General features: G+C 38.8%; 1 protein-coding gene across 2 annotated transcripts in view; it reads left to right on the top strand.

The window, feature by feature from the left end:
* LOC118213329 (SET-binding protein-like) overlaps positions 1-19,587 on the top strand; it is a 48,800-nt gene extending 29,213 nt beyond the window's left edge. For both annotated transcript variants that reach the window (XM_035392199.1, XM_035392201.1), the window contains exons 2-3: positions 1,489-4,903; positions 14,305-19,587. In XM_035392199.1, coding sequence (XP_035248090.1) covers positions 1,489-4,903; positions 14,305-14,771 — 3,882 coding nt within the window. In that variant the 3' untranslated portion in view covers positions 14,772-19,587. The remainder of the gene's footprint in view (positions 1-1,488; positions 4,904-14,304) is intronic.
* Positions 19,588-24,747: the final 5,160 nt, after the last annotated feature.

Genomic DNA, 24,747 nt, shown 5'->3' with positions numbered 1-24,747 from the left:
ACATTGCAGTTACACTTCTGTGATATTAAAAACCAAATTCTTTTATTTGTGTTTAAAGGTATTGATGAAGATTATCATTGTCATATGTAAATTGAATTAGCCTTTACTAGGACTAAAATTTGATCGCAGGACTTCTTAGGAAATGTCAGGGCAGGATTCAGGCAAGTAGCAATAACTCACATAAATGTGTATACCTAATGCAATGAGAGCAATAAGAGACATGAATATACATGCTTAATGCAGTAACTCATAGAAATGTGTACAGTCAGAGATTGTTCACTTTAAAGGTGTTTTTGCCCCATACTCCAAACTGTGGGGCAAAACGCACCTTGACAGTGAATAATCTCTCTCTATATATATTTTTTATAACGTATTGCAATAATTATAATGTTACTCTTGTTGCATTCTGTGTGTAAATTTATGTGACTTATTGCTAATTGCCTGCATCCTGCCCTTGACATTTTCTAAGAAGACCTGTGATCCAATTTTAGCTGTAGTATGAAGAGTAATTCGATTTGCATTTGCAAAGCAAACTACTAAACAAACTGAAATTAACTAATCTAGTTGATGGTACATGGATAGTTTGTAAAAGAATGGGCCAGATGTACCAAGGATTTTGCGGGTATGTATGAAAGAGTGGCACAGGGCTGGAAGTGCAGTATGCGTGCGATCTGTGCGAGTCATCGCAAGGATGCATTTAAGGGAGGATCTCACAAATAATGGGCGCACATATAATAAGTGTGGCTTGTTATGTATTCTGTTGAATATACTAAAGTTCACACAATTTGCAAGGGTTGATTGTTCCGTGAAATTTCTCAGCCTTTAAAGAGCAGGTGTAAATCAAGGTGCAAGCAAGATGGAAAAACAGATATATGCCTAGAAGGTGCACTCGAAAAGACTCAACTCCCCAAGCCAGAAATAATCAAGCAGCACAGATTAAGCACCCATGCAATAATTAAGGCTGGGTGTTTGTCACAGAAAATACTGGCTAAATTTATGGAGCAGTCATGGCAAAGCTGTTAAAAATAACAAGTGTTCAAAAAACAGATTTATTAAATTAACCAATAGATCTCCTGCAGCGGTGGGATATGATTGAAATAACATGCACACCTGTAGTGATAGTAACAAGTGCTTGACGTTTCAAAAAACCAGGGCAACTGCTAGTAAGAGATATGCGTAAATTGGCTGGTGTATTTAATCGCTTTTGTCCTTCACGGAAAGGACATGCTTTTTGCCTTTATCGGAACATTGTTAGAACTAACACTTCTAAAATAATATATACATACATACATGCATGTCCATGTTGGATCAAATATGTATTTATTGATTGATTGATTGGTTGGCATTTAGGAATCCCTTCCAGGTATAGACTAATGATGAACAGAAATATCAGGAGCAGGAATGTTATTCATAGTCTAGTAGAGCCCTGGAGAAGTACCATTTTACAGAATTGTAATTTTTTCCCCTTACTTTTCTGTTTCTCTTCAGATGTATGAGAGTCCTTTCAAGCCTGTTGCTGACCAAGATGCAAGTAACCATCTGGGAGAATCCATGAAACCAAAGCAGCAGCCCAAGGGCAGTCTCCAGCATCAACTGGATTTGATAAAGCCACCAGTCGGAAGGGGCTCTTCCCAAGGGAATGTTACTGATGTTTCTGAATCAAAAAGAGAACTAGCATCAGTTAACAGGAGCTCTCTTCCACATTCGACAAATGCTTACACCAAATCACTACAAAGGAAAGTGACAGGAAGCTCACCTTCATGCCCGTTTACTTCAGATATGTTAAGCCAAATCCCTGGCTCCCAAACAAGTCCGCTTTCTGCAGCAAATATGCCACCAGCCACACAGACAGAAAGTAGTATTACTACACTTATAACTTCAAAAAGAGACAAGGGTCTACTGGAGGTCACCGAGCTTGTCTTTGGTAACATCAAGAGGAAATATGGCCGAAAAGACTCGGTGAGAAATTTGACATCATACAATTCAGAATTTCAGATTGGGAAGAAGGCAGGAAATGACCCTTTGACTGAAACTCCAGATAAAGCTAAAGAGAAGCAAACTTTTCAGCTTGAAAAAACTAATGGACCTCTTTCTGGAGGGACCGAGACTGCTGGGAAAAATGCAGAGATGGAGGGCAAGTATCTTCCGGTAGCAGTTCCAGCAAGGGTCGATGAGTATAAAGTGCATCCTTGGAGAAAGAAACAATATGGAGAGTCATTGAAAGATCCCATCCCTCTGTGGGATTTAACAGAGGTGGCCTCTGAGTTGGACAGAAAGGCTGACAGAGGTTTTTCTGAGCCAAAACCTCCAAATAGGCTTGAGCTAAGGACCACACATCAGATTGAAAACAGTCACACTGAGGCAGGGACTGTGGTAGCAATGACTGAATTAGCTGACGTATGTAAGAATAAGCTGAGGAAAAACCCTGTGAGGAGACCTAATGCACCAATGGAACTGTATCATCATGATACAAAACTTCTAAAACCAAAAGGCAAGGAAAGGTGGTCACATCTGAAGTCCAAATCCTCCCATCACCAGACAAATAGTAGCTATCTAACATCAACTGTCTTGGAGCCTCCTTCAGCTTATCCCATAACACCCTCTAGCCCTCTCTATACCAATACTGACAGCTTGACAGTCATCACCTCCTTAAAAAAGAAGCGTGGACGACCAAAAAAACAGCCTTTGCTTACAGTAGAAACCATTCATGAGGGAACATCTAGTAGTCCTATAAGCCCCATTTCAGGAGAGTCACTTGGTAAGAAAAGAAGGAAGAAGCATAATTTTTCAGGAATTGAGGTGGCTAAAGTAAAAGCCTCCACTTATTCTAAACAACTAAACCATAATAAAAACGCAGGGAAAACTAATGTCTGGGACAAGAACAACCTCAAAAAGACAAAAATGGTCAAGATGAATCACATTTTGAATGAGATTTTGTCATGTTCAACCAACAGTAATCTGATTTTGAAATCCAGAGCTCCTGTGACAAATGCTATCTCAACTGTTTCAAAAATTGAGGCCCACTTGGGCAAGCAGATCAATATAAGTAAGCGAGGGACTATTTATATTGGCAAAAAGAGGGGTAGGAAACCGAAAGCTGAGCTACAGGCCCAGCAAGACCAACACAAAATCAATGGTAAGCATTCTGTGTCTAGCCAATTTGTGAATCCAACAGTGCCTTCTAATCCACAGTCAGTGTTAGCAGTTGCTTCTCCTAGGATCATGCCATTACCCTCTGCTCCAGCTGCAGGTCCTGGTGGGAAACTATGCCTTGCTAACACAGAGACAGGTCTGAGAGAGTTGAAGACCATGCCAAATCTGCAGGTTGTCAGTGCATTGCTCACAAAAGCTCCAAAGGGTTTTCACAGCAACACCTGGAAGCTCTCCCCCCCTAGACTTATGACAAACTCACCATCTCATCTCTCTGAGGTGACTTCTCTGAAAGAGGGCACCTTGTCTCCCATCAGCGAGTCCCACAGTGAGGAAACGATCCCAAGCGACAGTGGAATCGGAACTGACAACAACAGCACTTCAGATCAAGCAGAGAAAGGCCCTACATCTCGCAGGAGGTACTCTTTTGACTTCTGCAGCTTTGAGCCACCTGAAGGTGCTGCACTTGCCTCCAGCAGAGCCAAGCGGGGACATTGCCAGAAGCATGTGGATGCTGTCACTGTAAAGACTTTCCTTGCACAAGAAAACCTGAAAAAGCAGAAGCACCGTCGCAAAAGGAAGGGCATTCAAAGACGAGATGACCTTCAGTTTTTAGCTGACCTTGAGGAACTCATTGACAAGTTCCAGGTCTTCCGCATTTCCCATCGCACTTACAGCTTCTGTCGTGAGAGCTTATATCCAAGCATCTTCCGGGTGAACTTCAACAACTACTACCCTATGCCATACTTCCCTTTTGATCCACTGCATTATCTTCGCAGGAATTCGGAAATCAAGCCTAAAAAGCGGTGTGGTAGGCCAGCCCAAGCTAATGAGCCAATGTCAAAAATGCCTTTCATCCCAGGATTTAGCTATCCCTTTCCCAGTGGCAATTACTATGCACCTTACGCAATGCCTTATACATCAATGCCGATTGCCACCAGTATGGTGAACCTAGGCTATTATGGCCAATATCCAGCTCCTGTGTACTTGTCTCATACTCTTGGGGCAACAGCCTCTCCTTTCATGAGGCCAGCCGTGCCACCACCCCAGTTCCATTCCAGTGCCCATGTAAAATTAGCAACTTCTGCCAAACATAAGATCAAACTTGGATCTCAGCAGATGCCCTCTACTGGAATGGAAGATGCCAAGTCGTTGTTGGTGGCTCCTGCAGGTGGTGCGGGTAACTTGCCTAGTGTTCGGGTTCACAAGCGCAAACACAAGCACAAGCACAAACACACTGAGGACCAGCTCTCCAGGTCTGAGAGCAAAGACCTGGGTGGACTGTTCAGTGGATCAAAGAACCGTTGCTTCCTGAGCCTTCGGAGTGACAGGCTGGGGGTGTCTGACAATGAAGCCCCTTTATCGAAACTGAAAGATACGCTGCGGAACCAGCAAAGTCCGGGCACTCTGTTAAGAAGCTCCAGGAACATCTTTGAAGTGGACAACCTCTCTACTTTATCTCTGTCTGACTCACAGCAGTGGACGTGCACTCATGAGCAGGGGGAACTGGTACATGACCTCCATGCTGCCTGCTCCCACCGGCTCTCCAAGAGAATCCGGACCGGAAAGGATCTGCCTTCTGACCTGCTAGGCAGGCTGCCGTCTCCGCAGGTGGCCCAAGCTGCCATCAACAACAAGAGGCAAAGCTTGAAGGTGTTTGAGCTGTACAGACCGCAACACATGGAGCCCTTCAGGAAAACCAGGATGGAGAACATGGAGCAATCATTTCACTGCCCAAGCCCTTCATTGGAAGGTAAGTGTTCTTATCATCCTTATTTTTATTTCAGAGACATCAGTGAAGTTGTGATTAAGGCCCTGGATTAATATATTATGGATTTAGATTTCTATCCCCTTGATCCCTATAGTGGAAAATGTATGGATTTAATATTTAATGTATAATATTATACTATTTGATCATCATAAATAAGGAACATTATGATATACCCTTTAAAATTAAGACTTTTTCCATGGGTATAGATCTCAGCGTCACAAGCTCTGTACCTCTTTAGGCTGCCTTGGTTTTAGTTTCATATATACATCTTTATTTGAAGCGCCAGCTTGGAACAAATATAACAGTACATGTTGCAAACTTATCAGCTCTAGCCTGATGAAATGTAATTCATGGATGAAAACATTAATTTTCATCCAATTTTCCTCAAACTTGCCTGATCCCCTTGTTGCATTATTTACACATTTTGATGTATTTTGTATACAGACCTGTGCAACCCTTTTCCCTGAGTTAAAAAAGCTGGACAGCAGCCAGAAGTCTAATGAATCTGGCCTGTTCCATTGAAGGGGAATTGGAAGCCCTCGGTTAGATTGCATTCCTACTCCCTAGGGAAAAAAGGGAAGGAAATTGTTCTGCCTAATCACCATCCAGATCCTTGACTGACATGCTTTCGTGCTTGACAGATCTGTCTTTGCTACAATAAGCACAACTGTATTTTATGTATATTTCTTGTAAGCATAAATGTGTGCCTACATTAACCTGAATGTTCATGGAATACTGTAGCTTTGTGAGAACTTGAACTGACTTAATTTTCTGTCGGTGCAAGATTCCACAGAGATTGCAGTTTTTATTTGCTATGATTTTTTTTTTGTGCGTAAAAACATGCATTTTAAAATCTGAAATATCATACAGGTGAACATGTAACTTATTGTCACGTATTGTCTAAATGATAGCCTAATGCTTTGACCTTGTCAGTTGTTACCCAGTATTGCGTGAAAAAAATATGAAGTTGCTGTTGTTTTAAAAAATCTTGGCGCTTGCTTATAAATGTAATAAGTGACCTAGTTTTTCCCCCATTTACATTGCTGGAGGACACTTTCTTGCTTATTAATTTAGCTTTTCCACCGGTCACTCTACCACCTTTCCCTCTTCAGTTTTGTAATACTACATTAGGAAAGACAACAAAAAGTGCTCATTGGTTGAGCACTTCTGGTTGAAGGCAGCACTACGGTCGACTCATACTATCCAAATGAATGCCTAGTAGCCCTACCAACACTAGTTTTACAGGAGGGAATGTTGAACAGCAGTAAACAAAAAAATGACTTTTTTATTCAAAATATGAGGGAAGATTTTTACATTTTTGGAAACCTGTGGCAGTTAGTTAAGAGTTCTTAGTAAATACATTTTCTTTTTGCGAAGCTGCATCATTGTAAGTTTCCATAGCAGTAGTGTGCAGAAGTGATTATTTAGTATTAGTAGTAGGCTATGCAGAACATACAGTAGTATGACATACTGGCAGGAAGTCAGAGAGAATCAAGTTGATACCTGCACCGCAGCTGTTGAGGGGATATTAAGCATTTTCATGAGGTCAGTTGTGCTGGTCTTTGGTGAGTTGTGAAGTTAAGCCCTTTGCTATTCATCATAGGAAATGGACATGTGGTTTCGATTGGAAAGCTGATGGTATGCCATACTGTGAGGCTCACATGATCACAGTGTAGTCGGCTCACAGTGCGTTTGAACTCTTGATATCCTATGTGGTGTGTTGTGGTTGTTGGACTCACGCTCACCAAGATCATCCTGACCGTAAACGTTTTCTTTTGTTGCAAAAGAAAATAAAGAGTTTCATGATGCACTTGATGTTTGCATGCATGTGTGTAAGAATTTGTTTTAATCCATGTGCTGGCTGTTTTTGAAAATGTTGACCAGCCCAAGCTGTAAACAGTTAGGTCTATGTCTTAGATCTGTGTGCTTTTTCTGTAGGCGTAGGCAAGGGACGTGCATTTATGAGAAAGATGCTATTATTTTTCGGAACAAGTGAAGCTGAAGTGATGAATGGCAGGATACATCTTATTTAATATTAATATCAGCTTACTGTATCATTAATCTTATGCTTTAAAATAACCCCCCAGAAAGCATTTCACTCAAAGCTTTGTTATTGTTTAATGTAATGTTGCACTGTGGAGATGCTGTATACACCAGTATATTGGAAATTACACCGTACTATTTAAAATCTTGCCAATTTTTCAGTTTATTCAGCAAATAAAGTGTAGTTGTACAGTTATGTTTTATTTGATTGAGATATTTTAATGTGTAAAACAGATTATTTTCATAGGCAGGAAAGGGTCACAGCCTGTGTATGTGCAAATTTCAGTGCATGCTCGATATCAAGAGCTAGGATATTCTTTCAAGCCAATGCAAGGCGTGAATGTGTTATAAAATGGCTGTGGAGTCAGTCCCAGCAGAAAATACATGAGCACCTCCTGTCAGTGTGAAGTACTATTAAACCATCAAACATGAGTAAAGAATCCACATACATTCTGTTAAGCTAATCCATTTTCTGAAATTCTGATTCTCTCTGTGTAGCTAAATGTATTGCACTTCCTCTGTGTAAATATTATAACTACTGTTCCTGAAAATTGAAATTTGCATGACATTTGAGAAGGATTACTTACTTGAAGGGGTTAATTGCTCACATGATATTACCCACTTGTTCTCCTACTGGCTTTTGACCCGTGAACGAGAAGCAATTGCCGTGGGGCCAGTAGGCCTATATCATATCTGTCATACGATCAGCCGTGTTCCCTGTATCCTGAGAGCGAAAAATTACACTCTTGGGCTATTGCTGCGGAAAAGGAGGTGACACCTTATCTGGACCGTGCTCCTGGGGTTGGTAATTGACTAGCAATGCTCCCTGTCATCTGATAAACCATTTGCAATAGAAATTATTTGCTGGGACTGTTAAAACTGTGAGGTGTTTGCTCCACCCTTGTCAAGTCAGAATGTAGCACAGCTGTAACACCCAGCAGTTCCAGGGTATGTTTTAACCTCGAACCCCAGACATTGGTTTCAGACAGTGGGAAATTGGCCTCTGCCTGTGCGATGGGTGCTGGAGGGAATGCACAGAGGTCGGTCCATGATTGCGTGTCCTTAATGAAAACACGCTGCACAGGATGCCGGTAGAGATTTGGGGGGATAAATGGCTTGTGACGGTCCCTTTGAAAATTAATGTCTCTTGCACATGATTTGTTGGCTTTCAGGAAGGCTACATGAGGTTCTCGGCCTGGGAGCCTGGGATCGCTTGGGGTCCTGGGGGGGGGGGGGGCGTTTGGTTGGATCTTGTGATTAAAACCAAATGAGGAATTTGTCCGTGTAAGCTTGACCTCTCGTCCCCTGTGTGTATTTCTGGGGTCTAATTAATAATTCAAATGTGTTTTCCTCACATATTTCACTCTCGAGCATATGCTAGTCATGTGTGATCTTTCCACAAGTTCACCTTGTGAGTGAAACAAGGCGGTTGTGCTTACAGTTTTTCTTACATTGAAAGGATATGCGTGTTGCACCTGGAGGGGGTACTTACAGGGCAAGAGGATGTATGAGGAAAAACACTCCAGCCGAGCTCCCATGTCGGTGTCGACCTTTGTTGTGCACTAGGAAATGCTTCACCAATAAAAGATGTTTTTTTCATACCTCCTGCAGTGTTAGTGTTAGTTAGTGTTCCTGTTGTGTTTTTCATTGGGAAATCTATATTTTGGAGCTCAGACATCTATGTGTTCAGTGGAGGAGAGATTAATGCTGTATGACTATTTGAACAAAGGTTGATGGGCTCAATGTGTACTCCCTTATGGTTTAACTTTGGGTATGCATGCCTACCATAGACCTATACTGATTTCATCATAATTCATGTGCAACATTATCGTGTAATTTGACAATTTTTTCATCTTAAAATAATCGCTGACCTTCAGATTTAATGTCATGTAGCCTAGGCCTATTCATCACCCCAGTGACCATGCCATTCGTTAACAGCTATTTATTTGTTAAAAAAAAAATTTCACAAAATTAATTTTGCTGAACTGCACTGTAGGTAATTTTTTCATGCTATTCATTTTGTATTTTAAATAAATAAAGAAAGACCTGAAAAAGCTATGGATGGTATAGCTAATCTCTGTATTTAGTCATCTGTTCCTCACATGGTGGACCAGAAGCACTAAGCACAGCTTCTGAGGCACCATGGATAGTTTTTTGCAAACATTCTGGGTGATCGCTCTGTTTTATGTTGCTGTTGTCGGAGTGGTATTGGGTAGGGAATGCTCCCCAGAAGATTATTTAAATTTTGCATTTAGGGACATTTTGTGTACAGTATTGTGATTGCTAAATTCAACAGTACATTCAGTAGTACAGATTAGGCTTGTAATGCACCGGACTCCCGTAATGTTGCATTGTTGGGCCAACTTGTAAAATGAAAGGTTATCATTTAAAGTTACAATAACAAGTTATTACAATAATTGTCTATCACCTGTGTCTATAAAATAGACCTTTCTTAATCAAGCCATCATATAAGTAGGCCCTATATACTTTAGTTTAATGCATTATGTAGGCTATTATGAGCTAAAATAATTCATGATATTCTTTGGAACTTCCAATAACAGTCAAGCCACAATGCAGGCTATAGGCCTACATTATTTGTCATATATTCTGCATATACTTTGTGGACATTTTACTCTGAAAGGGCAGAATATTTTAGTTGTGCTTTTTAATACAAGAAATAATACTCCACTGAAATTTACTGAAGTCTGAAGTTTACAACTAAAAAAGTAAGTTGGAACGAACAGCCCCCCCCCCCCCCCCCCCCCCCCCCCCCCCTTTGTTTCTGTTGGCTCCTAAACTGAAAGGCTATTCATGAAGATCTGATTTGTAGCTAAAGCACTGACTGGCTTCCTGAAAGTGTATTAAGAAGTGGTTAGTTGGCACTCTTCGTATTAAACCTGGCAAGCCTACTCTATACTTAAATAGCTGTTTACCTTTGTTGAAGTAAATATTGGTATAGACCATCAGAAAATGTTGTTGATGACCTACCTGCCAAATGTGTGTTTTTCCCCTCTGTGACCCACTTATATGTATATTTTTCACCACTAAATTGAGAGAAGACATTCTTTATGAAATGTGATACGAAATGTCATTAATGGTTCACAGCTGAATTTAAAAACACCCTGGATTGTTTTCTAAAAAAAAAAATCTATAAAGAATGTTTTTTATGTAACTTCTCAAATGTTTATCAGTTTGACTTATAGGTAGGATATATGTACAGTACTTGGAGTTTTGAAGCTTCCATCAAACCGTGTTTGGAAATCTTTGAGAGAGGACTTAGGCTATTTCTTGATTTCAGGGAGAGTTCAGCTTGGTGTATTCTTTAGGCTTGGCGTATTTGTTGTCTCAGGTCCCATGCAAATATAATGAGAAGTGAAATCACTGGGGGAAAAAGGAATTTAAATTCTATTGAGGTATAGCCTAATAGTTAAATCCATTAATCCAGAAAAGGGTTTTACGAGCTATTATTCAAAACAAGTTGTGTACTTGCTGTAAAGTAGGTATTTTTTTCTGCTTCCGAATATAGGAAATGTAATGACTGAATTATGTTATATGTACAGCAAAATCTAATAGCCTACTTCATTCAGACAGTATGCATCTAATGTGTTATGCTGTGATGATGTCATTTTAGTCAACATTTCATGTCTTTTAAGCTTAGAGCTTAGTTGATACAGTTATTACATAGGCAGGCATTGCTTTGACTTTCTTCGTTCTTAAACATTCGTTTGTATTTTTTTGATGTAGGCATTTGGCTTTGTGAACAAAATTGAGAATATTGAATATGAGTGTAGTTTTAAATCCTATGCAAGACCCCGTTCTTATTTGGGAAATGTGTGATGTCAGCAGTACTGTACATTTACGTGTTAAAGGCTCCGCTTAGCTATTTGTTTCAAGGTTTATTAAATGCTTGGTCACTTTTGTTGTCGAGTGTGTCCCTGTTAAGCTGGTAAAATATGAAATCTGTAAAACGTTGTGCCACATTTACTCCTAGAAAATGTGACCGGACAAAACAAACCAGTTGGATTTGGCACCAGATCTGATGTAGATTCTATTTCAATCAAAGCAGCCAATCATCTTTGATCTACTATTCGCATGCACGTGCCCTGCAAAATGTAGTCTGTTTTCCTGTTCGGAGGGTATTATTTAACAGTGTCCGCAGGTGCACCCGTTGAGATTCATGGACGAATTGATCAGTCACATAATTATAACAAACGCATGTTTGATTTAGAGGATAATTACTTTGATGGGGCATTTTTATATAGCCTATTTTTTACAGTTACAATTAGCTAAAATAGTAAGTGCTTGGATGTAAGCTCTCAATGCTCTACAGCTTTCTAGCTAACTAGCCTGGTATGCTGTAGGGAACCTATTGTTTGCAATTAGGTATAAAAAACGTTTCCATTCAGACACTTCCTGCAGGGCCCTTTCTTCTTGATCCAGCTTCTGTTTCCCCATATGTGGCTCATACATGTATAATGGGGCTGCCACCCATCCCTTAAAATTCAGAATCATCTCATACTGAACAAAATGTTTTGTTTCTAATTAAATCAATACAGGATTCACTTGTTTTTTTCAAGTGCTCTTTGAAATTAGTCGTTTCACTGTGGTATGCCAAATTTAAGTTACATGGCAGTACATTTTAGGCATTTATCAGACGCTCATATCCAGAGCATCATACATAGCTTACATTCTTGTACATGCAATCTATTCATAGAGTTGGGTATTCACTGAAGAAATTCAGGTTTAGTCCCTGACTCAAGGGTACAACACCAGTGTCCACCTGGGAATCAGACCTTATAGCCTCAGAGTTCCAAGTTTAGCTGCCTAACCGTTATACAACACTGCTGTCCAAATTGTTAATGTAAATTGGCAATTTACATTTTGATAGTTGTTTTTTAAAATACTGGCATACAGGACATTCTTTTTGACATCTTTTCCTGTTTAAGCCTATGTGACAATGTGTTCCTGTTTAAGGCTATGTGACAAGCCTATGAGAACTAATGTTAAAAATAAAAAATAAAAAAAAACTCCTGGCAATCTTACCACCACTCTTGTCCTAGTACTGGTGTTGTACTAACGTGTAGTCAGATCATATCAAGCATCTTCCATGGACGTTCCCTGGTCCAGGGATATGCTCCGGGTTGAATGTGACTCAGATAGAGATGACAAACACTGACATTGTTCCTTTTTTAGTGTTAGTTCTCTGGGGTATTTAAATAGCACGTCCCCATTCCCACTGCTTCATTTAAAAGCTTTACAGGTTTTTAAACACAGGAAATCTCACTGGTTATTTGTCAGCGGCTTTGAGCAAACTACCCAGTGCTGTTTCTTATTCACGTACTTATGAGTCTGAATGTGGTCTCTGTGGTTAGGGCACCAAAGTAAAGAATTGCACATTTCATTTCTGTTTCAATATACTAAACCAGAATGCACAGATAGCACGAGTGCCTTTAGGGAGCGCGCGTGCAAACGTCAAAAAGATGCTTTCCTGCATGAAGCTCCTTAAATCCTGTGATCTGTTGCTAGTCTGGTGCCCCCCTCCGATCCGTGTTTGCCTATTAGATTCTCCGCAGCTCTAGCGGTGTTTGTTTTCTGGGACTGCTGCCCAGACGGAATGACGCATAGCAGAAGAGAGAGAATTCTCCAAGGATAGGTGAGGCTCACAGATCTCTGAAGTGGAGTACACACTCACCGGCAGCTTTTCTTGGGCAGCTTTCGGCTGTCTGAACTCATTCCACGCGAGACCAGTGGAAGGATAACTTCTCATCTGGTCTGGGCTGTCTTCCAAGTATCTGAAGCAAAGTGGGAAGGCAATAAATTAATCACCTATGCATCCCTGGCCCTTCGGTTTACAGCTTGAGTTTGCGGGGGGCTTATGTACAAAATGCGGAGGAGAAACGCTGATGATATTCAGATGGGGGCCAGTAAGACGGATGACTGCGCGTTCGCTAATTATGCGCACGGTCGTGGTTGTTTTCCAGATGTTAAACATAAAAATCCCTTTGTCTTGATGTGCCGCGATGCTTGGTTCTCTCGGGTCATCCTTGAAGAATGTGTTTATCTGCAAAGTGTGCTTTTTGTCTTTATTAAGTGAGGGTGTTTATATCGAAAGGGCGCACGGCTCTTGATTCCGGCTCTAAATCATTCTCGCGTTTAGTATTACCGACTGAACGGAAAGGTAAATAAGTGAACACACACTACCATCCGCTTGCATATGTACAGACGCGAGTGCAAATAACTATCCTGAAATCCAGCAGGAGTGATCGTTTCCTCCGGGGCCATTTCGTGTTGTGACGAGGAAGTCTCGTCTGTAAATTTAGTCTGCATGGATGAAAATGTGCCCCCAGAACATTTGTTATTATTATTATTAATTACATTTATATAGCACTTTTCCAGATGCTCAAAGTGATTTACAGTGAAGGGGAACTCACCTCACCCACCACCAATGTGTAGCACCCACCTGGGTGATGCACGGCAGCCAATTTGCGCCAGAACGCTCACCACACATTAGCGAAGGTGGAGAGGAGAGAACATTTATTTAGCCAATTAAGTCTGGGGATGATTTTTAGTGGCAAGTTTGTGAGAGCCAGATCTGGGATTTGGCCAGGACACCGGGGAACCCCCTACTCTTAGCGATATGTGTCATGGGATCTTTAGTGACCACAGAGACCTCAGGACCTCGGTAGTGCTTGGTGCTTGTCACTCATCCATTTTTAAAAATTTTTTCATTTTTTTGCCATTTTCTCCCATTTTCTCCCCAATTCCCCGTGTGTATCACGGTCCTGGTCGATGCGCTATCCTCTGTCGGTCTGGGGAGGGTGTAGACTACCACATGCCTTCTCCGATACATGTGGAGTCGCCTGCCGCTTCTTTTCACCTGACAGCGAGGAGTTTCACTAGGAGAGCGTAACACGTGCGGAGGTTCACGATATCTCCCCAGATCCCCTCCCTGTTAACAGGCGTCCGGACCAACCAGTAGGAGTCGCTAATGCAACGATCAGGCCGGAAGTACCACTACCCAGATGGCCCATCACTCACGCTTAAAGCTTTTTGGTGTCAGGAGACTGTGGTAATCTGTAGGGCTTGTCAGTGATGTGTTTACAAAAGAAGAACTTTATATTATGACACTTGTTATGCTCATTTGTTCCTCTGAATTACTGATTTTCATATGTGGTGTTGTGTAAAGGTGGTGCGTATCATTTTCACTTTAGTCAAAACAGCCAAAGTGTATAATTTGTCACACATGTTAATGCTAAACAGCAGGCTTTGACAAGGTGTTGAAAGCATCAGTAATGTTTTCTGGAACAAGCTAACAAATTCCTTCTGTCTGTCCACTGCAGAACACAGTCACCCGGTGAAAAAGATGTTCAAAAGAAAAGAAATTGAGGAGATTCAGTGTGAAGTGCGAAAGAGGTGTGCCTTCTCAAAAATCCTCTCCACCAAGAAGAACCTGGGTCACGTCAACAAAATTCTTAGGGCTAAGAGGCTCCAAAGGCAGGCCAAGACGGGCAACAATGTGGTGAAGAAGAGACGGGGAAGGCCCAGGAAGAACCCCCTGCCCCTGGACCAGGAGCCCGTGGGCCAGATGCCCGTGCTGGAGAGGTGCGTGGATCTCCCCGAGAGGAAGGTGGGCCACTCCAGCCTGGCACCAGAACCCTTGGAGTGCTTTAGCCAGGACTCCATCGTGGATGCCATTGAGTCAGTGGTCCACATGGTCCATAAGCAGCCTCAGGTGCCACCCACACGGGGCAGTAAACGTTGGTCCAAGACCCCAGAAGAGGCCCGGTCTAGCCGGCCACGGAGGTGAGGGGGGGAACACGAAGGAAGAGGGGTCACCGTCCCTTTGAACCAGAGAAGCCCTGGATTCTTTCCAGCCTGCGACTCCTTTGTGCGCTCAGCACTGTGATTGCTCCTTGCACTTGCAGCCTTTAACTATTACGAGGTTTCAGATGTGGAATATGCCGCTTGTTTGCTTTCCTTTTTAAAAAAAAATTAAATATAACAGGAAATACATTGCACCTGAATGACAGTATTCCAACAAAGGCATGATAGTGTTGAAGTAAGTTGGACTGAAAAGCATATAGTCTCAGCTGTGGCCCTGCAAGCCTTTACCAGCAAGTATGTGTCTGCGTGTGTGGGTGTCTATATACAGTATATGAAACTTTGGTAACTGGACCTTGATTTTTATTTCATTTTTTTTTGTCAAAGTACAACATATTGAGTATTCTGACCGCGCATTGACAGATGCTACTTTATAACCACACTTGTGTTCAGACTTGTTTTGTCTCTGATTCTAAAGGTAGATGGCAATACTGACAAGAGGACCCATTGGAGGTCATTTCTCCAGACTCATTCACAAAGGGCCTAACTGTATATGGGACGCTTTCTTCTAATAACATGCCTTTTTTTTGTATAATATTTCAGAAAAAATATAAGGCTTTTGTTGGTTAGTGACCAGGCAGGTTTACTATATAAAAACTATACTACATGTAGAAATATTATGCCATTGGCAGGAAAGAGTTATTGTTGTTGTATGTTATTTCGTACACTTTAAGTTTACACCAATTCTAAATATCAAATGAATCAGTTTCAGCACTTAAGATACTTAATACTTGTTGCCTTAATTCATTTTTGCTGGCTTTTGTTTGACACAAATGTTAGCGATGCATTTTAAATGCCAAAAATATAGCTTTAATATGCTGCCAGTATGCCCTTCAATTGTGTATGGTGATCTGTCAATTTGGAAGATGATATAGCCTACATACATTGAACTGGACTGTATTCAGACCTGCAGCATCCTAAGGTTCCAGTGAAAACAAAAGCAACCAGAACTATAAAAGGATTGAATTCAATCTCTAGACCCTAGTTCTCTGTCTTTAGATTATCTGGCCACAAAATATGCAGAAATTATTTTCTATGTTAGTGGTTTAAGGCCTATTTGTAAAGCAGGTATAAAAAAGCCCTATTAGAATGAAGTTATAATTTGGTAGTCCTTGTGATTCATGAAATTTGGACAATACATACACTTTCATTGTAATTGCCATGTAGCAGTTAATATAACCATATCCAAGTGGCACAACATTAAGTATTTATTTAGCTATAACTATGTATATATTTTAAAGACCTGAAATAGTCTGTAACACTATAATAGCCTTCCATAAAAATATAAAATTAGGACAACATACTTGGTCATTGGTCATTTACAGAATATGTTCACACTGACCGGTAGATTACAGTATTACAGTAAGTAGGAAAAATGCTACTTACTTGCACAACCCATTGCATTATTGCACTGTACAAAGTAATTCTCCTTTGAAATTTGAATGTTTGAGCGTGCTGTCACAAGGAAGATGTTTGTATTGGGCAAGTGTCTTGTCCCTTTCCCAAGAAATGCACTAAATACATATTTTAATTATACAGTCATGACAAAGCACTTGAATCATTGGTTATATTGGTAGAAGACTACATATTTGATTGGTTTCAGCCATGTTGATGCAAACTTCATAGTCATTGAATAGTGCCATGAAACATATTTTGCTGATGCAATAGTGGTTTTTGCAAGAAATGCCTTGATAATGCATTTTTTTCAGTATTAACCTGTTTTGGCTGTAGACAACTATCACCAAACTAATCAGTAATTTTTAAACAGATAAAACAAGCTTATAAATATATTTACTGTGGAATGTAATTTACAATACTGTTAATTCACGTATTTAATGCATACAATTACTGATTATATTGGAAGTAATGGTATAAATGGTAAGATACATGTGATACTGAGAAGTAACCTAAACTTACAATGGGAAACCACTAATTTATCTCTAGCAAATCAGGGCCAGGAAGAATAGCACTCTTTCAGTGTAAAACCATTTTGCAATGAGGATTGAGAGACTGCCATTATACATTAACCAGAATTCTTCAGCACAATATAATGTTAATGTGAATTGAAAAGACCGAGTTGTAGAAAAATAAAACATTGCCTGAGATTAGGTATTAATTGTTACGAGTTATGTGTTCTACAGATACAACTTATTGAAATACAAAAATCCTTGAATGGTTGTTTTAAGTATCTTTTTAAAAATGGCGTGATACTTTATGCATACCACAAGCTTATGAATCATTTCACTTAGGAAAAACTTACGCAATAATATCTGAAAGATCAAGGGCAATACTCCGTGATCCTTATTTCATTTCAACTGAATAATTTTTTTGTCAAGAAGTTGTAAAGAGCTTCATATTTTTTTTTACATCTTATTGCTTATTTCCCTATGCTTCAACTCTCTAAGGATGTGCTCAACTTCGGAAAAAACGCCCTGCTGTTCAGTCATTATTCAGTGTTTTATTGGAGTCCAGCATGGACAGTAAGTCAGTTCACACTTTATTTAGTTTGAAAAATACAGTGGATGCTCTCAGTAGCTAGCTCTGCATGTATAGAAAGATGATCGTTTTGTTTTACAGTAGTTATTAATGTGCCTTATGTTTTGTTTCCAGATGCATTTCATGTGTGGCAGAAGCCTATGAAAGTAACAGTCGACTCTTAACAAGCTTCTGTTTTTCATTGTGCCTTCTCACTGCATAGGCTCTTAGCTTATTTTAAAAATCAGATATTATTTGTTACTGTATAATATTTAAATTGTACATATTCCATAATGAAATGTGTCATTGCTGAAGACTGAATTGTGTATATTTGAGTAAATATGGCCACCAAAATAGACTGTGCCCTTGAAGGCTGCAGGTAATTTGTATTTAATGGCATCTACACATCACTACTTTATGTTTAAATAGTTACAGTACTGGTCCTGCTAATAAAATAATGACATTGTATATCAAAGATGATGGATGATATGAAAAGTGTTCGGTGTTTTTGTAATTAGCGGTGTACTCCCCACACATTCGTTGACATATTTGGTTTTTTTTTTGGTTTTTTTTTTTTGTTTGTTTTGGGTATACCCCTTCACAAATTGTAGGATTGGTCCAGTGCAGCCATACGCACATTAAGAATTTGTTTTTCACTTTCACAAATTTTGAGCAGGTGTCAATGTTTTGTGATTGCAAAAAGAAACATTTTGTGTATTTCAGCTTGGAGCAAAACAAAACAACAGCAACAACAACTGCCTTAATGTGTCATAGGTGTGACTAAGCCACTGGGATTGAGCCCACAAAGCAACTGGATTTATTTTTGAGAAAAGAATGTAATGAAAGTAATACAAGTTAAATAATGTTAATAATTTTGTAACTGCAAAATGTCACTATCACTGTGACTGTATTATTCAATGTATTAGCAAAATGCAGCTTTACTCTGAATTAAGACCATTGTAAATAATGTAAGTAAATTAAGCTTGACTGCATGGATGCAATCAAATTTAAATCAAAGTTGGACTGTTCATAGGTTTATGTCATAACTCCAGCTGGCTCAGCTTAAAATATTGCTAATAGCTGAACCCTGACAGGTCTGAAGTTGTTTTGTATTGTTTCTCAGCCATCAAACATAAGTCATTCATTTTAGGTACAAAATCAGAACTCATAAACTTTATTTATATGGGACTGATTCTTAACATCATTTCCTTGCCAAAAATTAAGAATGATGTCCTTGATAAAACCCTAAGTATTAAATCTTTAGCTTTTGAAGCCACTAAATCTTTATTTCCTGTCTTTAACCATCCTGCATTAAAAATGGAAACATACCATTGTTCATTGCTGTTAATGATCTTAGCAAACGTAGGGGTGGAGTGTATGTCTTCATAAATGTATTTCCCTTCACCTCATAGACCAATCAAAATGTCTCATTTATTTTTTACTCTACCCGCTTGTCGGTGCCTTCCAAAAAAAATCTTTATCTGGTTTTTAAACTTCTGCAAGGAACAGTGGGGTATTTTTGATGTGAACTGAACTGTGCTTATGTATTTGGTGTGAGCAATGCTGAGCTACAGTAGCATTATTGATTATAGTGACAGTCTACAAAACTGAGATTGTAACTGACTTTGAAAGGAACCGTTGGTAGCAAACTAAAATCTTATTGCTCCATTCATTTTAAACATCTCATCATTTTAGAACAGAACTGGTGTTTAAAAAGAGCATTCTAATGAAAGTTTGATAATAATAAATGTAATAATGTACATTTTGCAAGAGTACTGTGTAAGCTCTTAGACCATGCTGGTATATTTAAGTTTGTATACATTTAGTGTTTTAACCTCTTTTAAATGGAGTGTATTTTTTCCTTATTTGCATGTTCCTTGATTGTATGTATACATATTTTCAAAAAGCGTTTGTTGTATTTCACCTTTGAGGAACACTTGTACATTGTTTGATATGTTCTTTCTAATTCATAAAGCATTTTGTACATTATGGATATTGAAACATGTATTTGGCATATACATAGGTATATATTTGGTAAAATGCATACATACATTTATGGACACACACACACACACATATATATATATATATACTGGCATGTTTTTGGTCATGTTTTTTCATGATCTAGTTGTCTGATTTTTATTTAATTTCCCCTTTTTCTTAAAGAAAAGCTCATAATTTTGCTGCCATTTTCCTGGCTTGCAGTATAGAGCACTTAAAGCTGATCTTGTTCATTGTGTGAAAATAAATGACTTTATTGAAACCCATAAATGTACGTTGTATTTATTTTTTATTTTTATTTTTTGGTCAGGTACAACTTTACATTGGAGCAGTGTGGTAACAATTTTCTGTGCTTTAAAAAAAATGAAGACCTTTTCCAGCTCAATTCTGAATCTAATTGGTTAATGAATTCAAATACCCGAGTGCTAGACAACCCAGCTGGATTGATACTGGAAGAGGCCAGAACTATTAAGTATGTAGCAACTTCAGTTTAATACAATGACCTCAGGATTTACTCCAAGCAGTGTTTTTACATTCTTGGCTGCGGAATTGATATTTAATTTCATAATATCACATTTGAACATTTCACCCAGACCTCAAATGCATTCAATTGCAAGGCCTTGTAGACATGTTAAAATATATTTGGAGGAAACTACACAGAACTACAAATTACACTAGAAACCATAAAGTAACTGAGACAAATGACTAAATTTTCCAGTCAGTGCTTCACATCTGAAATGCTGTCATTCATAGCAGGGGTATGTAATGAAATGAAGTGAATCCGTGCTCATTTGACACTTCCATCTCATAAATGCTCAGTGTTTGTGTAATATTCTGGATCTTTAATAAATAGATTGGACCAATTCCCAAAGGCTGATTGGTGGGAGCTCGGTTGAAAGTCATTCACCATAGGCTGATGCCTCTCTGTAGAATCCTGTTGCCATGGTTGCTGAGTGAATTGCCCGTATGCTCCTGGGCAGTAGCACTACTTCCTTGCGAAAAGTGATGTTGCAGATATTTTTTCCACAGTGCAGAGCACCATTTCAGATATCTGCCATCTGAGGGAACACAAAATTTAGTTTGGCGCCATTTTAAGAAATGCACTGTCATGCCGATTCATACTGATACAGTTCAGTTCATTATCGCCAATAAGGAGAATTCTTCTGCATAAGAAACCTTAATTTTAACAAGCTTTATTTAATAAACACAAATGTGTAGCAGGGAATTTGTTTTTATTTTCTCAAATGTAAAAACTTAATTTTACTGGATTAATGTTGAAATATTGGTGCCAGCATGGTTCAAACATCATCACTTTAAACAATGACCGACGGTTGTAACACTGCCTTTGGCATGGGATAATATGAGTGATCAGCATGACGTCCAGGCACTGGGGAAACATCAACACTACTGTTTATCAAGACACTTGCAGAGAGTTTCCTGCATTTGGACCATTTCCCTCTACAAAGCATCGCTTTAAAGACAGAACAAAAAAACATCTGTTCCATTCTTAGGAGCCAGTTGCAGTCCCATGCATGTTACAGCGAATGTACTAATCCTTAATAAGATAGACGACCCAAAAAGACTGATGTATCCAAATTGATTTTTTTATGGTTAAAGTGGTATCATGCAATTTGAGCAAACATGAAGTCAACAACTTCTTAATCCTTTGCAAATGAAAGGATGAGTTGAATTTTAATGCAGCCCAATGAGCCCATGGCTATGTAAAATTTTGTGAATTTTAATTTGTTGCCTTAATGTGTATTCATGTTTAATTAAAAAGATATTCTGCTCTAATGAGACTGCCCAACTTTCCCTTATGTTTGCAGCACACATACAGAAACGTTTTTTACTCTTCCTTTGGTTGAGTAAAAATCTTCACCTTAATTATGTTAAAAATCTATATTTAACAAGTTAAATAGATACAAGGAGAAGCCTATATTGAGCACTATTGTAATTTAAAATAACTTTGAAAGTGTGAATTAAAACTTCTCATTGTAATGAGATATCCCCTGCTTAAGAACAATTTGGAAAGAATGATGCAAATTACTAGCTATAAATACATTTAATACGCTTACTTTGTGAAATGAAAGAAATAAGAAATGATTGCATGGAGAGTGGTGTTTAAACTATTTAATTATTTTCATGCAAGCACAAATGAATCAAACTGGCCCATTTAATGTGTTTAATTTTGACTCATGTTTAAATGTGTGTATTTTTTCCCCAAATCAACTCACCAAACTGTGTTTGTGAAGAAGAAATCTACATTTGCTGTTAATCAAATCCAAGAAATATGTTCTGTGAGAGAATGTACTTTTTCAATGAAACAGTTTAATTAGCTTTACAGCTAATATATTGAGCTGCCACAAATTCCTGGAAAATCTTCTCTGTGCCATGTCAATATATCAGTGCATTATATGAGTTGACACGGCTACTGGTCAGAAATATTCATTTTATCCAAGACCTTGGGTCTCAGTGTATTATTATTAACACCCACCCTTGTGAACACAGGCCTGTTACAAGGGGTATCCAATGTCTATTTTGCAGCATTCACTGCCATTAACAGTAGCCTTTCCTCGTTTTTGGGTTCCGAAGCCAGTCTTTTTGCATTCAAGCAGAAAATATTGAACAATGAATGTGTCTCTCCAAGGACTAAAGGTTATCAGTTTGAAAAACAAGGAAATGCACAACCACAAGGAAAATGTCAAGTGATTATCTGATATGTCTGAACAAGCAATAAAGCAGCCAACAATAAACAATGAATCTGCAGAGGCTTGAATTTTGGTATTGTGGAGGGTTTAGAATCCTGTACCAGGGTATCAATAAATTGAATGTTGAGAAAGAAAAAAGAAACAGGAAATTAATGTAAGAGCCATTCAGCTTGACATTAGCCCTCTGATAAGCCTTCACTCTGATAAGCCCTCACTGTACAGTATGTACAGTCTCGTAGAAACTAGTATGGATTGGATCATTCTCTTCAGACAACATGCATTCCCCACTGGGCAGGGCACATGAGTGGTTATTATGGATTCTCAAGAGAAATACATTTTTGCCAAGATTGTTTCAACTGCTGCACATCATTAAAAATAACAATTATGTGTTTTTATTTTTTTTGTCCTGCTCTCTGCCAGTTTGTACTTCAGCTGGATTAGTGTAATGCTTACGTTTACTTGTAAGTCAAAGTTAAGGACAAATGTTGATAGAATACAGGCCATGGTTTTTTCATAACCAACAAAATTGTACTTGTTACCGTTGTTCATAAGAGGATATCACCAGTTTTTATTTTGGTCGCCAAACCAAATAGTAGAACTGAAGAATTTCTTTTTTTTTTCTTAAAACGACACTTCCATCCACAGTACACCTCCGAGCCACATGAGGGCGCTCATGTGTAGGTATGTCTACCAACATTAGTGAGCTCCGCTGTGCATTGCACACCTTTTACGACATGAGTGACGACACTACAGTACATAGATATGCATATTTTACCAGACAGGAAAGCATACCCCTCAACCAACCGGAACTGTGAAGCCCTGGAGTCAAGCTTGTTCTGTGCAAGTCTGTACTGTGAGGGCAAAACATCAGAGCTCCTCATGAAAGTGATGGAGCACCGTTGGAGAGTCAAGCTCAGACAGCTTGCGTGACTGAGAAGGCCAAAAGCCCAGTTAGAGCACATAGAGGAAAATGATGCACCTTCACAGATATCAAACACCTCTTGTCACCTTGTCATCTTGTTTTTATCTTCTATATAATTATTTTATTACTATGTTTTATTGTTTCCTTTTATTCTTATTTTTATTACTTTTATATTCATTTTTGGTATTTTTAGCTTGTTCAAGCACTTTGGTCAACTGTGGTTGTTGTAAATGTGCTATATAAATAAACTTTGACTTGACTTGACTTGACTTGACCTGAATAGACTTATTCAGGCACATGTAGCTGCACTCATTGACAGATTTGATGGGCATTTGCCAAAGGAGAGAGAGAAGCAAGCCCTTTAGCAATCACTTTAGCAGCTCATAAGTAAAATGAAATAAAATGAATAGGCCTGAGTTAAATACATAGTTGGATTAAGTGAAGTGTTCCGATATTATTGAAGATATATTGCAAATAGGCAATACTAATAGGCCTGATGATAAATACGTGGTCAACGATTTTGAGGATAATAGCTACTGCACTTTGCCTAAACCTCCTGAGGGAACATAGGCCTACTTGTTTTGATAATAGGCTTCTTGATGATACTGCACTTTAAAAAAAAAATGTGATGAATGCACTTATTGAGAATATATTTTAGGACAATATTGATAATAATAACACTGAATTTATTGAAAAAAGCATGTGTTGGCAATATTGATAAGACTCCACTTGTTGAGAAAATTAACTTGTTTTACTAATGATAAGAGAAATTAAATGTAGTAGGTGCAAAAACTCCTGAATAGAGTTATTTTTATTTGGGTAGCAATGGTTAGTTAAAGTAGTTTTCTTTAGCATATTCTTATATTCTTGGTATATTCTAATAAATAAATAAATAAATAAGAATAGCAGATCTTTCTGGTTTTCAGTCCTTTTTTAAAGTAAAAATTTTAATGTTAAAAAGGAATATCACATGAATATTTAAGAACATTTTCTGACCTTTTGCCAGACCCGGCCTGTTCTTTTTTTTTTTTTGTCCCCAATTTAGTCTTTATACCAATTCCCCATGTGTATCACGGTCCTGGTCGATGTGCTATCCTCTGTCGGTCTGGGGAGGGTGTAGACTACCACATGCCTCCTCCGATACATGTGGAGTCGCCAGCCGCTTCTTTTCACCTGACAGCTAGGGGTTTCACTGGGAGAGCGTAACGTGTGCGGAGGTTCACGTTATCTCCCCCAGATCCCCTCCCTGCTGAACAGGCACCTCAACCAACCAGGAGGAGTCGCTAATGCAACGATTAGGACTCATACCCTCACCGGCTTCCCACCCGCCAACACTGCCAATTGTGTTCGTAGGAACGTATAAGCGAGTGCTTATACCTCTATACTACCCTGCCTGTTCTGAGGGCTCAGAATGTTTTAATGGTTTAACCTCACTGCAAAAAAAAAAAAAAAAAAAAAAAAAAAAAATAGACAAATTGTTACATGTCGCTTTTCCACCTAATATTACATTTTAGGGTGCATTCATTTTTAGTATAATGTACACACATTAGGCATTCTATGGTGTTGTTTTACAGCTTTGCGTCACAAAGTAAATATTTCAAGAAATTCCCTCTTACCTTTATCTTCCCTCTGGCAGCCTTACAATATCTCAATATACAAGGTTTATACAGACATATATAAGCAAAGCCAGGCATCAATAATTCAGACTGCCTGTAATACATTAACTGCAGATATGTAATCAAAATAAATCAAAGATGGTGAGAAGTTATTTCGCCACACCCTTGACATTGTACAAT

This window comes from Anguilla anguilla, chromosome 14 (genome assembly GCF_013347855.1).
Source record: "Anguilla anguilla isolate fAngAng1 chromosome 14, fAngAng1.pri, whole genome shotgun sequence".
Lineage (NCBI taxonomy): Eukaryota > Metazoa > Chordata > Actinopteri > Anguilliformes > Anguillidae > Anguilla > Anguilla anguilla.
This window is presented reverse-complemented; position numbering and strand designations above follow the sequence as displayed.